This window comes from Rhinolophus sinicus, chromosome 17, assembly GCF_057876585.1.
Source record: "Rhinolophus sinicus isolate RSI-liver-muscle chromosome 17, RSI-T2T, whole genome shotgun sequence".
In the NCBI taxonomy this organism is placed as follows: Eukaryota; Metazoa; Chordata; class Mammalia; order Chiroptera; family Rhinolophidae; genus Rhinolophus; species Rhinolophus sinicus.
Window position 1 is genome coordinate 202,470,003 of NC_142517.1, and position 12,641 is coordinate 202,482,643.

The window sequence follows — 12,641 nt, forward strand, 5'->3', positions numbered from 1 at the left end:
ATCAATTTATTTATATCTCAAAGCTAAATTCACACATGTGAAATAAACATTTCAATTCCAATATATGCCTCAAGTATAACATTGTTGAATAATTCTTTCATAAAACAGGTCTGAGTCAACTTTGCTGATAAATGAGTGAGAATTACAAGAGGATAATTTTTAAAATGCCCAATCAATAGCTCAGACTTAAAGATGAGAAAATGTGCAAAAATCTATGCTAAAAGCTAAAGCTATACCAAAGGTGTTATTTCAAACAATATCATCAAAGTCTCAAAGCTAGGGACATTTTATTTCTTTAATTCTCATAGCATCTTCCTGGCCTTGAATTTATACTTTTCAGTGTTCAATAAGTGGTGTTTATAATAATCATACAGTCACATAGATTATTTAACTATACCTTTTAAACATTTACCATAGAAAATATTAGGTCACCCCTATATGCTTTTAAAATATAAACTATTTTATAACAGCTACATGGAGCAAACCTTAATCAAAGAAAAAGACTTTTTTTCTGTGTAATGGTCAAGTAACGTGGATGTGATCACTTGTTATTTGATGACCAAGTAATAAAGTGATTTTATTTGTGAATTTGCTTACAAATTCAGAAAATTATAATACTTTCATCTCTATGTAATATCAGTATCAAAATATTTTTTGAGGGCCTATACTATGTAAAGCTGACCCCTTCTTTCCAAAATACTCTTGGAAAAGAACAATAATTCACTAAAATTATTCTTTAAAAAAATTTTTAAGCAACTTTGACCTCGGGTTGAATCACTACAGTCATACACCACAGAGAAGTGAATAACCTCTATAGGGTTATTAAACGAAAGGGTTGACCTTATATTAAATCTCTTATCTAGAGAATTTAAACCAGGTTCTTCACTTTATTTCTTCAATTCCAACATCCCTCTTTTTTCTTATAATGATGAAATTGTAAAACGTATAGTTGACATGCCCAATAATTTCTCTAAACTAGTTGTCAGAGCTGATTTCAAGTCTAGTCTCATCCTTTATGATTTATCTAATGGATCAAAGAGCACATGAAAAATATTGTAAGTGTGTATCAATCAATGTTCTTGATTTTGTTTTATAGCCTTTTTAAAGTGCCAATATTGACATGATCTTTTTTGGTCTTCGGTCAGGCAGTTCTAATAGATACATATTTTTAAGGGTCAATTGGTTATTTACTTAGTAGGTTAGCAAACTTTTTCAGTGAAGGGCCAGGCAGTAAATATTTTAGGCTTTGTGGCCAATATGGTCTCCATCCCAACTACTCAATTCTATTTTATATCATGAAAGCAGACATAAACAATATATCAACAAATGGGCAAATCTGTGTGCTTGTTAAAACTTTATCCAAAATAGCTACAAAAAGTCATGGGGATATAAAGTACAGCATAGGGAATATACTCAATAATATTATAATAACTATGGATGGTGTCAGATGGGTACTAGACCAGTCAGGTATCACTTCATAAATTATATAAATGTCTAACCATTATGCTGTTACCTGAAACTAATATAAGATAATATTGAATGTGAACTGTAATTGAAAAATAAAATTAAAAAAAAACTTCATATGATACACCAACATTTGAATTTCATAGAATTTTCATGTGTCATGAAATATGATTTTTTTTCTCTCACCTATTTAACAACAACATAAATTCTCAGGACAGGGCCAGCACACACACGTCACCGGCTGTGTCCCTTAATTCCTGAATCACACTAGGGATCGGGCCTTCATGCCTGCTTTCTCCTGCTGCCCCACTGACACTATCCACGCTCTCTTGAGGAATTTTCTGCAGGGTAAGGGGAAAATTCAGAGAAATTGGTGACACTGGCTTCCTTTTCAGCTAGATTAAAGCTTCTCCTTGCTGGGAATGTTGCTCTCTCCTAAAATGGGCTATCTGGGTGAGAGAAATTGACACAGAGAAAGCAACATGGAACTGATAGATTGCCCCCTGCCACCCCCCACCCCAGAGTATCTGAAAATTAGTATTAGTGTTGTGACTGTTGTTTAGGGAATTAAATTTTCATCACAAATCTCAATGCTCACAGCTGAACTTATTTCCAAGGCCAACAGGGCACCACTTGACAATGCTTCCTGTCTGCTAAAATCTCTGATGAATGATTACTATTTACATGAGGCACAAAATTCAAGAGCAGTAGAGATACACATGCTTCTATCAGTTTTATTATGGTGTCATTTTTAATACTGAAATACACCAAGTGTTTATTTCAGAATATTTTCTTTTCTTTATGGTTGACACACTTTGGAAAATTCAATATTCTAAATAAATATTATAGAGATTTATTTTTGGACAGTATCACTATTCCTTTGTTCTTTGGATAAAATATACTCAATATCAGAAGGTATCTAGTTGATTTTCTAGAGAAGATGATTACTGAAGTGATTTAAATACTCCATTTCTGTTATTTCTGACACATCGAATGATCAGTAGATAAGATCATTAGCAATTGTGGGACTTTATAGCTTCCCCATTCCTTTACACTGTTTACTTCACTGACTCCTCCAACCGTGTGAAATACGAAGTACCAACCAATATACAGAATGTATATATAAAGTATGTACAATATACAGAAAATATATATGTATATGAACTATATACAAGGATACACACTACGTATATCTCTCTCACACATACACACACACACACACACACACACAGACATACAATGTATACAGAAAGTGCATTTAAGTTCAGAGAGATACATGGCTTTACAATGTCACATGATAGTCAGGACCCTAATCAACTCACTTAACTCTTTCCATTATATCATATTGCTTCCATATAAAAAAATGAAAGATACAGTTACCTATTCTTTGGAAAGAATAGGGTCCCATGATTTGATTCTTGAAAATACATTTTTTTAAAAATTTTGGAATAGTTTTAAATTTACAAAAATTCTGCAAAGTATGCACTGAGGGTTCCAGTATACCCCACACCTAGTTTCCCCTATTGTTAGTATCTTACCATGATGCATTTGTCACAACCAATGGATCAATATTGATACATTATTATTAAAGTCCATAGTACTTTATTTGGATTTGCTTAGTGCTTATCTATCTTTTCAGGCTCAATTCTTGGATACCACTTTAATTAATGTCAGTCATCATGTCTCTTTCACCTTCTCTAGACTAGGACAGCTTCTCAGACTTTCCATATTTTTGTGACCTTGACAGTTTTGAGGACTACTGGACTGATAGTTGGGAGAATATCCTTCCATTTGGGTTTGTCTGGTATTTTTCTCAAAGTTAGTTTGGAGTTAAGGTTTGGGGAAGGAAGCCCACAGAGGTATTGCGCCTTTCTCACCACATCATAATAAGAGTACATTCTTTCAACATCACTTATCACTGTTGCTCACCTGGTGTGGTGTAGGTGGTGTTCGCCGGGTTTCTCCACTGTAGTGTTTCTCTCCTTCCCCTTCACTTTCTGTACTCTTTGGAAAGAAATCACTGTGTGTAGCCTACATAGAAGTGGTGGAGATTTTTGTTTCACCTTCCTGAGGGGGAGCGCCACTTGATTTTCTGTCTATGGACATATTAGTCAAGAATATTGCCTCTGCTGAATCATGTTAAACCTTGTCCAAGAGATGTAAGTGTATTCATATCAATTGATCAATTGTTTACAATTGTCTCTCAATGTGTACTTACTTGCCTGTGTATTCTTGTTTGTTTTTCCCCCCCTTCCTGGATTAAAGACAAGAAATGAGAGCACTTGATTAAATAGCTAAACTAGAAGAGTTTATTTACTGGGCTTAGTTTCAAATTAGTTGTACATCAGCTCTCAGAGTTCTTTCAACTCCAGGGTGAAGTGCAATGGTATTTTACAGCTAATTTTAAATTGGATATGAAGAATTTGATGATAAAACAAAACAAAACAAAAAATAGGAAATTATGAAATCTTTTATGGGTAGCATTCTTAACACACTTCCTATGATTGCTAAACTTGCTACTTGTGTTGTCTAAATTAATGAATGGAAGTACAACATCTTCCCATCAAAATGAAATATAATGTTTAGACATATTTTAGAGGAGGGAGATTTGGCTATGTAAATGGCCGTAGTAATAGTAACATTAGGGAATTAAAAAGAATGTGCACCCTCCAGAGAGAAATACAAACACACATGCTATTTAAAAGTAACTATGGGAAGCAGATTTGTCTTCCCAACAATCACACTCCTCATTCATTCATCTTATTGTAAGACAATGATAGTTTTCTTGGGTATTTTAAATGAGAAAACAAATGTTTGATAGCAGATTTAATCTGAGAAGATTCTATACCACACTTGACAGATTTGTAAAAATATTTAAAATTTGGGGAAAAAAATTAATTGGCTGTTTTCTAACAGCCTGTCTTTAAATTCTCTTAGCATATCTAGCCCTTGTTCATGTATTAGGCAATGCTTTCTCATGGAATTTTTATTGACATCTGGTCACCAAAAGAAGATGGTTAGGTTAATATTGCAGGGTCAGTGTGAAAAAAACAGTTGACTTTCTTCTATTAATATTTTAAACCATTATATCAATCAAGTGGGCATATAATTATTCTAAAATAAAAATGTAAAGAATGTGAAAAACCATACTTTATAACTTTATTCTTAAACTTCTTCGGGTTTTTAAAGAATTGATTGTTCTTAACAAACTAACATACTTAGCTTCTAATTGACAGAGAACACATGTTATAGATAATTTAATGTAGTTATGCATATATGCGATGTAATGACAACTATGAAATATATTGGTAACACTGTTGTCAGAGCTAATCCAGGAACAGTCATGTTTTGCAGTCGCATATACTGATTCACAACCTGAAATATTTTCAAAAATAAATAATAAATGATTTAATGTTTGTGTAGACCAGTGAATACAACACAAATAATGAAGTAATGCTGTAAATATCTTTCTTACCTGGAGAGTTTTCTGAGAGCCAACAAAAACTGTTCAATGATGGTGGCTTCTTTTCATTCATAAAACTTTTATCTAGAGCTTGATGACTGTTCTGTGTGTTGGGGCTACTCAGATGGATGAGATTTGGGGCCTGTCCTTTGGGAACTCTGTGTTACAAATTCCATTTATAACAGTATATAGTCACTCAATAAATTCTGCTTGTATTTCCACCAAATTAGAGTTACTGTATTTTTTATTGTATAAATTACTAATTTACAAAATATTATAAATCGTTTGAAAAATTTCTGAGCCACTTTGGAAGTTTCCTATTGAGACAAAAACCTGTTGGTTAGATTAACCCAAAAAACTTTAACTCTTTCACTTGATAGTTGATTTCAAGTTTTTGTGTGTGTTTTTCAAAATGAGTCAAAAATCCACAAAAAATAAAAAGTTGATTTTTTAAAATTTGTCACGAGCCTGGGATATACCCAGTAACTTTTTTTTTTCTATTGGGGAACAGTGTGTTTCTCCAGGGCCCATCAGCTCCAAGTCATTGTCCTTCAATCTAGTTGTGGAGGGCGCAGCTCAGCTCCAAGTCCAGTCACCGGCAACCGTCAACCCTGCTGTTCAGAGCTCGCGCTCTTACCAACTGAGCCATCCAGCCACCCCCCGACCCCAAAAGTTGATATTTTGACTATTTTACACATTTAATAACATTTTGAGCTGTTTTGTACATAAGTTACATGATTTTTATTTTAAACCTTTGTTATATGGTAATAGATTTACCATTATATTGAATTTTAGCAAAAAATAGAACATACTAAGTGGCATCAATTAGATGTATGTATAGATAAATTAGAATCTAATGGCATTGATGACATAAAACATTTACTACAAAATATTACATAATATGATATATACAAAAGATCTTTGTTGTTGATAGTGCAAACCACAGTTAAACATATCCGAATGTGGCAGCAAAAGAGTTAAATTTCATTTAAGAAGCGAACACTGCTGGTCAAGGCCACGGGCTAGAGGATACAGGACACCAAAGGCCATAACACACAGCCCATCCTTTCAAGGAATTTTAGATCATCAGGCACATCAAGAAATGTATCTAAGAGTGCCTGCTGTCTCCGGGACTCCAAGTGCCTTGATTTTGTTTTATTTCATAATCACTTTTTATTGACTCATAAAAAACATAAATATATTCACATTTTTGAGTAGCACTTGGAAACAGTAGTACATACAACCATAACTAGTATTATATCTAAATTATATTCAGGAAATTGAACATGCTCTAGTAGTAAGAATGTAGTCAAACATATCTGAGTTTGATGTAGGTCTGCATCACAGCTGATAAGCTGTGACCTCGATCGAGTGTCTTAAACTTTCCAAGAGTCCGTTTTCTCACTTGTACTATGTAGATAAATTCCAACTTTCAGTGCGTCTGAGAGGATTTAATGCACACGCTTGGCAGAAAGCAGGTGTTTTGAAAAATTGCTAGGTCTTTAGTATTGGATTAAATCAATCATTTTTATCAGTATTAGATTAATAATTACTAGGTAATGCCTTACTGGTTTTAAAAATGACTTCACTTTCATTATCCAATTTAATCCTTACAGCCACTTCTGAAATTGAGATATTATCAATTCAGTTATTCAGATAAAGAAGCCAAGAAGAAGTGGGTGACGAGGAGAAATTTAACACCTCCAGGTTCTGGACGCTTGTTTTCTAGCTCTAGTCCTGTCCTCGCCTGAAGGATTAGGAATCATGAGAATTTGAAATTGCCTTGTTCACACCAATACCTACGTGCCTGGCTTTGGAAAAGATATAACTTCCTGAAGTCTTAGTGTCCTCATCTGCACACTTCAGGACATTGCACTACTTTACCTCCCCAATCCTTTCCAGCTGTGCAAACATTGTATCGTGTTGTTGTTATGTGGGTGTTGGAGACGAACTCGGTGGCTCAAATCCCGACTGCCGTTTATTGGCTCTGTAACCTTAGGCAAGTTACCAAATCTCTCTAAGTCTCATTTTACTTATCACTTTGGGTTAATAAATACTTCAGAGCATCATCGTTGTGAGAATAAATGAATTAAACTATGCAAAGTACTTAGAATGGGATCTGGTGTAGAGCAAGTGTTAAGTACTTGCTCTGATTAGTATCCTAAAATTGTAACATCAAACCCAAGGACTCAAAGTGAGCTATTTTAACCTTTCAAGTCATGGAGTAGATTTGCTTAAACCATTAGGTGGAAACCTCCCTCCCCATCCTTGGTTTATGGTCCAGTCATTGCTGTCCCTGTGTCACAGGCTCAACCTGCTAGCTCTGTTGCAAAGAATAGTTATTGGTGGGTGTGGCCACATATACCTGGGAGCAGCATCTATCTACCCCAAAATATATGTATCTGTATCAATATATAGTCAGCACTGAATCTTCTCCTGGTACCCAGTTGACCTGATGAATTTGTTTCTCTAAAGTTTTAGAACTAATCGGGATCTGTGCCAGTACGATTGCAGAGGCCAGTGAGTCTAAGTTAGACATTTGCTGAAGCATAAAATATATAGCAAAAGCTTCTTTGCAGAAGAATTTCTTAAGCATTTAAATTCCAAGCATTAGATGCATGGTGACAGTCATTTTGGTAGAAGAATTATTAAAGGTCTTACTTCTATATGCTAAACATAAATAAACCCAAGTTTTATTTCAAGAATAAAAATGTTCCTTAAAATCTTTAAAACATATCACATTGATATTAGATGTCACTGAACAGGAATTCTAATAAATGAACTTAGATGTATTGGGACCTGTAAGACAATGGAGTCAACATACAAGTGATAGATAAATATTTGGCAAATTGCTTAAAAAGATTAAAAAAAAAAAGGTTTTGTTTCCATAATGTGAACTTCTACAACATATTAAGAAAATATTCAGGCCTAAATTATTGTCTAATACTATCACAATGGGTCCTAATTTAAGTAGAAATTTTATTTATAGTTTATTTAATTTCGCTTGGTAAGAATTTCAAAGATATAGAAACAGCTGACATTTCTTGAAGCTACTAGCACAGTGCAAAAAACAACAAAAACAAAAAAACGCTGCTTTCATTCCATTTTTTCTCTTCTGTATTCACTCTTTCTTTTTTGCCAGGTGGCATGCATGCCGTGGTTTCATGGAGACCATACAATGCTTGAGATGATTGAGAAAAAGCGTTGCTTGTGCAAGGAAATAAAGGCTAGACAGAAAACGGAAAAGGGCCTTTGCAAACAGGATAGCATGCCTATCCTGCCCAGCTGGAAGAAGAACGCAGGTGCAAAGAAGTACAGCCCTCCGCCCTATTCTAAACAGCAAACGGTGTTCTGGGATACTGCCATATGACGGTGTACAGGATGGCATGAGCTCCACATTACTGAGCACGAAGAGGGCGGTCGATTCGGTCACGTGATACATAACTGTTACATATCTTCCCTGTTGGAATGGAATGCCAGCGCTTCCTTGCAAACCCCATGGGAAGCTGTGCCTACTCATGGCAAGTTCAAGATAAAATGTATGTTTCTTTGCAATTAAGGCACACTTATTTATCACGGATTATTTTGAATCCAGAAGAGATTGAGATGTAAATATTTTACTAGTTTATGGGTGACACCTGAAATAATACATTATACGTATATAAATGACAGAACTATCAAGAATTTTACTATATGACATAATTTCGGTATTAACTGGTTTGTTATCTCTTTTATATGTAACCCCTTGATGCCTTTTATTATTAATTTTTACAGTTGATATTGTGTTTCTGCCCACATTTGGCTTCTGTACAGAGCTCATAGCTACAAATCACGTTCAATCACATAATATATGATCTGGTGCTAGTAATGTAGAAGTTGAATATCATATTCATTAAGAGCATCTGTTGCTTTATAAGATTTTAAGGGTTTGACAGGATATGAATGCAAGTGTGATGCTTAATTTGGACATCCATGTGACATCAACACAAATATTTTTGCTACATTGGCTTCGAAAGAATTTCTCTTTAATATTGTCTTGATACCAAGCAATGGTTAGTCAGACTCCAGAGAAAAGTGATTAGGATATATTTGGACATCCTAGCAGAAAGCATTTCCTTCAGAAATGACTTTAGAGACACGTGTCCATGCATCATTGATCTGATTGGAGGAGACCAGGGTTCACTGTGACAATGGAAGGAACAAGGAATCAAAAGCTCAACAGCACGACTACTTTCCAGAAGGTGGGACCGGTGGCATCAAAGCCACTGTAATCACTATTTAAGTAACTTTTCATATGTATGTTTCCCCTAGAAAATGAGAAGTAAACATTTAACCAGATGAGTTTACATATTTTAGTACACTAAATGCCAGTCTTTCTCGAAATTTATGTCCATTAATGGAATAGTATTTCTTGTTAATTTTTTCAAACTAGTTATGGCCACATTTTGGAGTCATAATCTGTGTATGAGCATCACACCCATTCTTACTGATTATGACACCATGACCAAAGAATGATGACCCCTAATTCATTTTATTTTGTTTCAAGGAAGAAACAGGAAATGCAGGGGGTTGGGGATGGGGTAGATTCAATTTTATGTGGTGGTGAAATTTAAGTTAAACAAATCCTATATATCTTCTAAGAGTAACTTGTAGTTGAATATAAATATTGCCACTGATGAATAAAAAAGGAGACTATCACATATATTTTGTATATTTAAATTACTATTTATGCTTCCTAAAATTGACAGTATGCGGTTCTTCTTTATCAATTTAGTATTATATTTCTGAGAGAAAAGGTATGTGTTTGAAGTTATCGTCAGTGGTTTTCTTTGTAAGGGTTTTGACAGCAATAGTACAGTGTTGCTCAATAAAACCAAATATAACAGGAGTTAGGGAATTTTTGTAATCTATATTGCTAAAAGCCTAGTAATGCTTTATCAGTAAGAGTTCTTTTCAAGCTTTTGAAATCTTATAAGATAATTTTTAATATTTTATAATTAATGTATATTTTGATGTCCAATTAGAATTCTGAAAGATAAGGAAGGAAAGGTAAGTGGGAGCATGTGTATGTGTTGTGTGTGCAAGTGTGTGCGTGAATGAGGACTCAGTGAGAGAACTGTATACAGAAATGCTTTCTAAAGATTTAGCTTTTTCTTGTATAACCGAGGTGGTAAAAAAAAAAAAAAATGCAGAATCACAAGTACAGGAAATCATGGAGAGATCTTAAGTAGCTTAAATAAATCCTGTTGCCATGTTTCACCAGTTACGTTTCAAACCCAAGAATCCATGGAGCACAAATCTAAGAGTGAAGAAAATGTGTTAAGATAAAAATCACAATTAAAGTAAAATGTGTTTATGACCCAAGTTGTTATACTGATTTAAGTTATTATGACCACATATACTCACGCCATTCAATCAGATATAAGACACGAATTTTCAGAATCTTTATGATGACATTGACATTGATATATTTCTGGCTCATTAGGGTGATGGTTGGATAATTCCCTTGAATTTTATATTTAGGTAACGTGATTTCAGATGCCGATCTTTTCCATATCTCTTTGAATTAGGCAGATGATGTTTTTTAATGCTGACCACTTGTCAAGAAGGAAATAGAGGTACTAAAATGATTTGTGTTGGGTTCAGCCATTCCCATGGTTTCATGCACTCCTTTTTCAAGCAAGTTATTTTCTAGTAAGGCAACTTGTTTGAAAATCTGACCTCAGGCAACCATTTTTATTTAATTTCTCCAAATCTTGCTTTCGATGGAAAATAATTGAAAGATCTAGAAAAGTAGCTTCACCAATATATGACTCAAGAATGTATTATGTGCCTATACAACTGTCCATTGTGGTTTAGCCTATGTGGCAATAGCCATTCTATAATTAATTTCCTCCTTGTATAGTGTTTCTTTATGTGGAGGAAAAGAGGTGGTTAGGATAAAGAGGGGAAAAAAAGGTTACTCTCTGGTGGCAGTCAATCAGGACACTTCAATCTATGAATTTGGTCAGATGATAAAAAAAAAAAATTCCACATACAGCCAGAACCCTATGGAATGACAATGCTCATATTTTTTAGCAGTGCCAAAGAACAAATCTTACAAGGCATGGTTATAAAGTTGAAAGAGCTCATGCCTATGAAAAATGTTTTTTTCACAGCACATTTTATAGAAACAGAACTTTCTTGGCTGTCAGCAAGATGCTTTTGTATGTGAAAACTTCTTAGCAGAGAAGAGACAAATTTATTTAGAATTGATGGAAGGGAAAAATCAAGTCCTGCATTTCTGCCCAATCCCAGTAGCCAGCATATTCTGAGATATTACAGTTCTTTATGTAAACATTGCCACTTGTTCCCCCATGTTTATGCCATTGAAGCAAGTTTGGAGTGAAAAGTGATTGATTTGTGTCAATGAAGGACACTGTCCACCCATATAAAATTGTTCGGAAAGTGAAACAAGACAAAACATTAAGAGGTTAAAATTTGCAGTGTTACAGAATATACATCTTCAAATATACAGCAATTGTCTGGATACAACTAGGTACAACTTCCTTCTCAACATAATGGCACTAGGACTTCAGAGATACTGAGGTTCCAAATAGTTTTTGGTTTTAAATGCTTCTGGAGAGCAGAGAAACATTTTTCTTACTACACTTGGCTTAGGCCTCATCCTCACACATATGTTGGTTTGACTCTTTTGAGTGAGTTTAGTGGTCAAGTCAAAAAACTAAACAATCCTGTTAGGAAATGGTGTTAACTAATTAAATAAGATATCAAAACAATGCACATACAATGCAATTTTCACATCACTTACAGGTCAAGGTGAGTCACTTGCCTAAAATAGCAAAGAGCCTACAAGCTACTTTTGGCTATCTATAAAACTAAGATGCCTATGATTTAAGCAGTAAGTAATCTGAGATGAGAGTTAATTCACACTTGCAAAGGAATGGAAGTACAATAGAAGAGCAATTCATAATTTACTGTGTCCCAAACTTACATGGAAGCGAAACAAAATGGTATGTATAGTATTTAAGATAACTCATGACACTTCCCTAAATGGAAAAATCGATAGCTTACTGTGGAATGTGGACAATTTGTTATTAATCCATTATTTAACAGTTTACTATTGACAACTTATATATCAGTTATTTAAACAAAATTCTGAAGCGTTTGGCATTAAACATGCAAAAAGATGTGGTCCCTGCTTTAAAAAGCTTAATTATGCAATCATTAACTTTTTCAAAACAAAGCTAATTATTTTTAAGAAGATATACAATATCATGTGTTTGACATCTCTTATGTCTTTGTATATGGTATTCTCTTTTTTTTTCAGATCAAGTGTACAGTCAAAATAAAATACTAAAACATATTAAAGTTAATGTCTAAGTATAAACGATGTGTAAGCCTCCGTAGGTACACATAGCACATGTACTGCTGTCTATGTAGATCAGTAAAAGGATAACACATTTTGCTATGTTGGACTTGAACACTCTTGCTTGGGGTTTGGATTAATTTAAAACCTTTGATATTTGGGTCAAATGCGTTGTAGCAAAATGAGTGTGATCAGAAAAAAAATAATGTCTGTACGTGTTTCCCTTTGAATATTATAAGTTTTCAGATTTAAGGGGAACTTCTTTACAGAAATATTGTTGGATTTCTTACAACCAAACATACATGAAAATCTTCTTGAAATATTCAATTGTCCCCAAATATGACT

At 34.1% G+C, this 12,641-nt stretch overlaps 1 protein-coding gene across 1 annotated transcript in view; it reads left to right on the forward strand.

The window, feature by feature from the left end:
* Positions 1 to 10,114, forward strand: part of NYAP2 (neuronal tyrosine-phosphorylated phosphoinositide-3-kinase adaptor 2) — a 240,254-nt gene extending 230,140 nt beyond the window's left edge. The window contains exon 7 of the mRNA XM_019736641.3: positions 8,070 to 10,114. Within this exon, the coding sequence (XP_019592200.2) occupies positions 8,070 to 8,297 (228 nt within the window). The 3' untranslated portion in view covers positions 8,298 to 10,114. The remainder of the gene's footprint in view (positions 1 to 8,069) is intronic.
* The last annotated feature ends 2,527 nt before the right edge of the window (positions 10,115 to 12,641 follow it).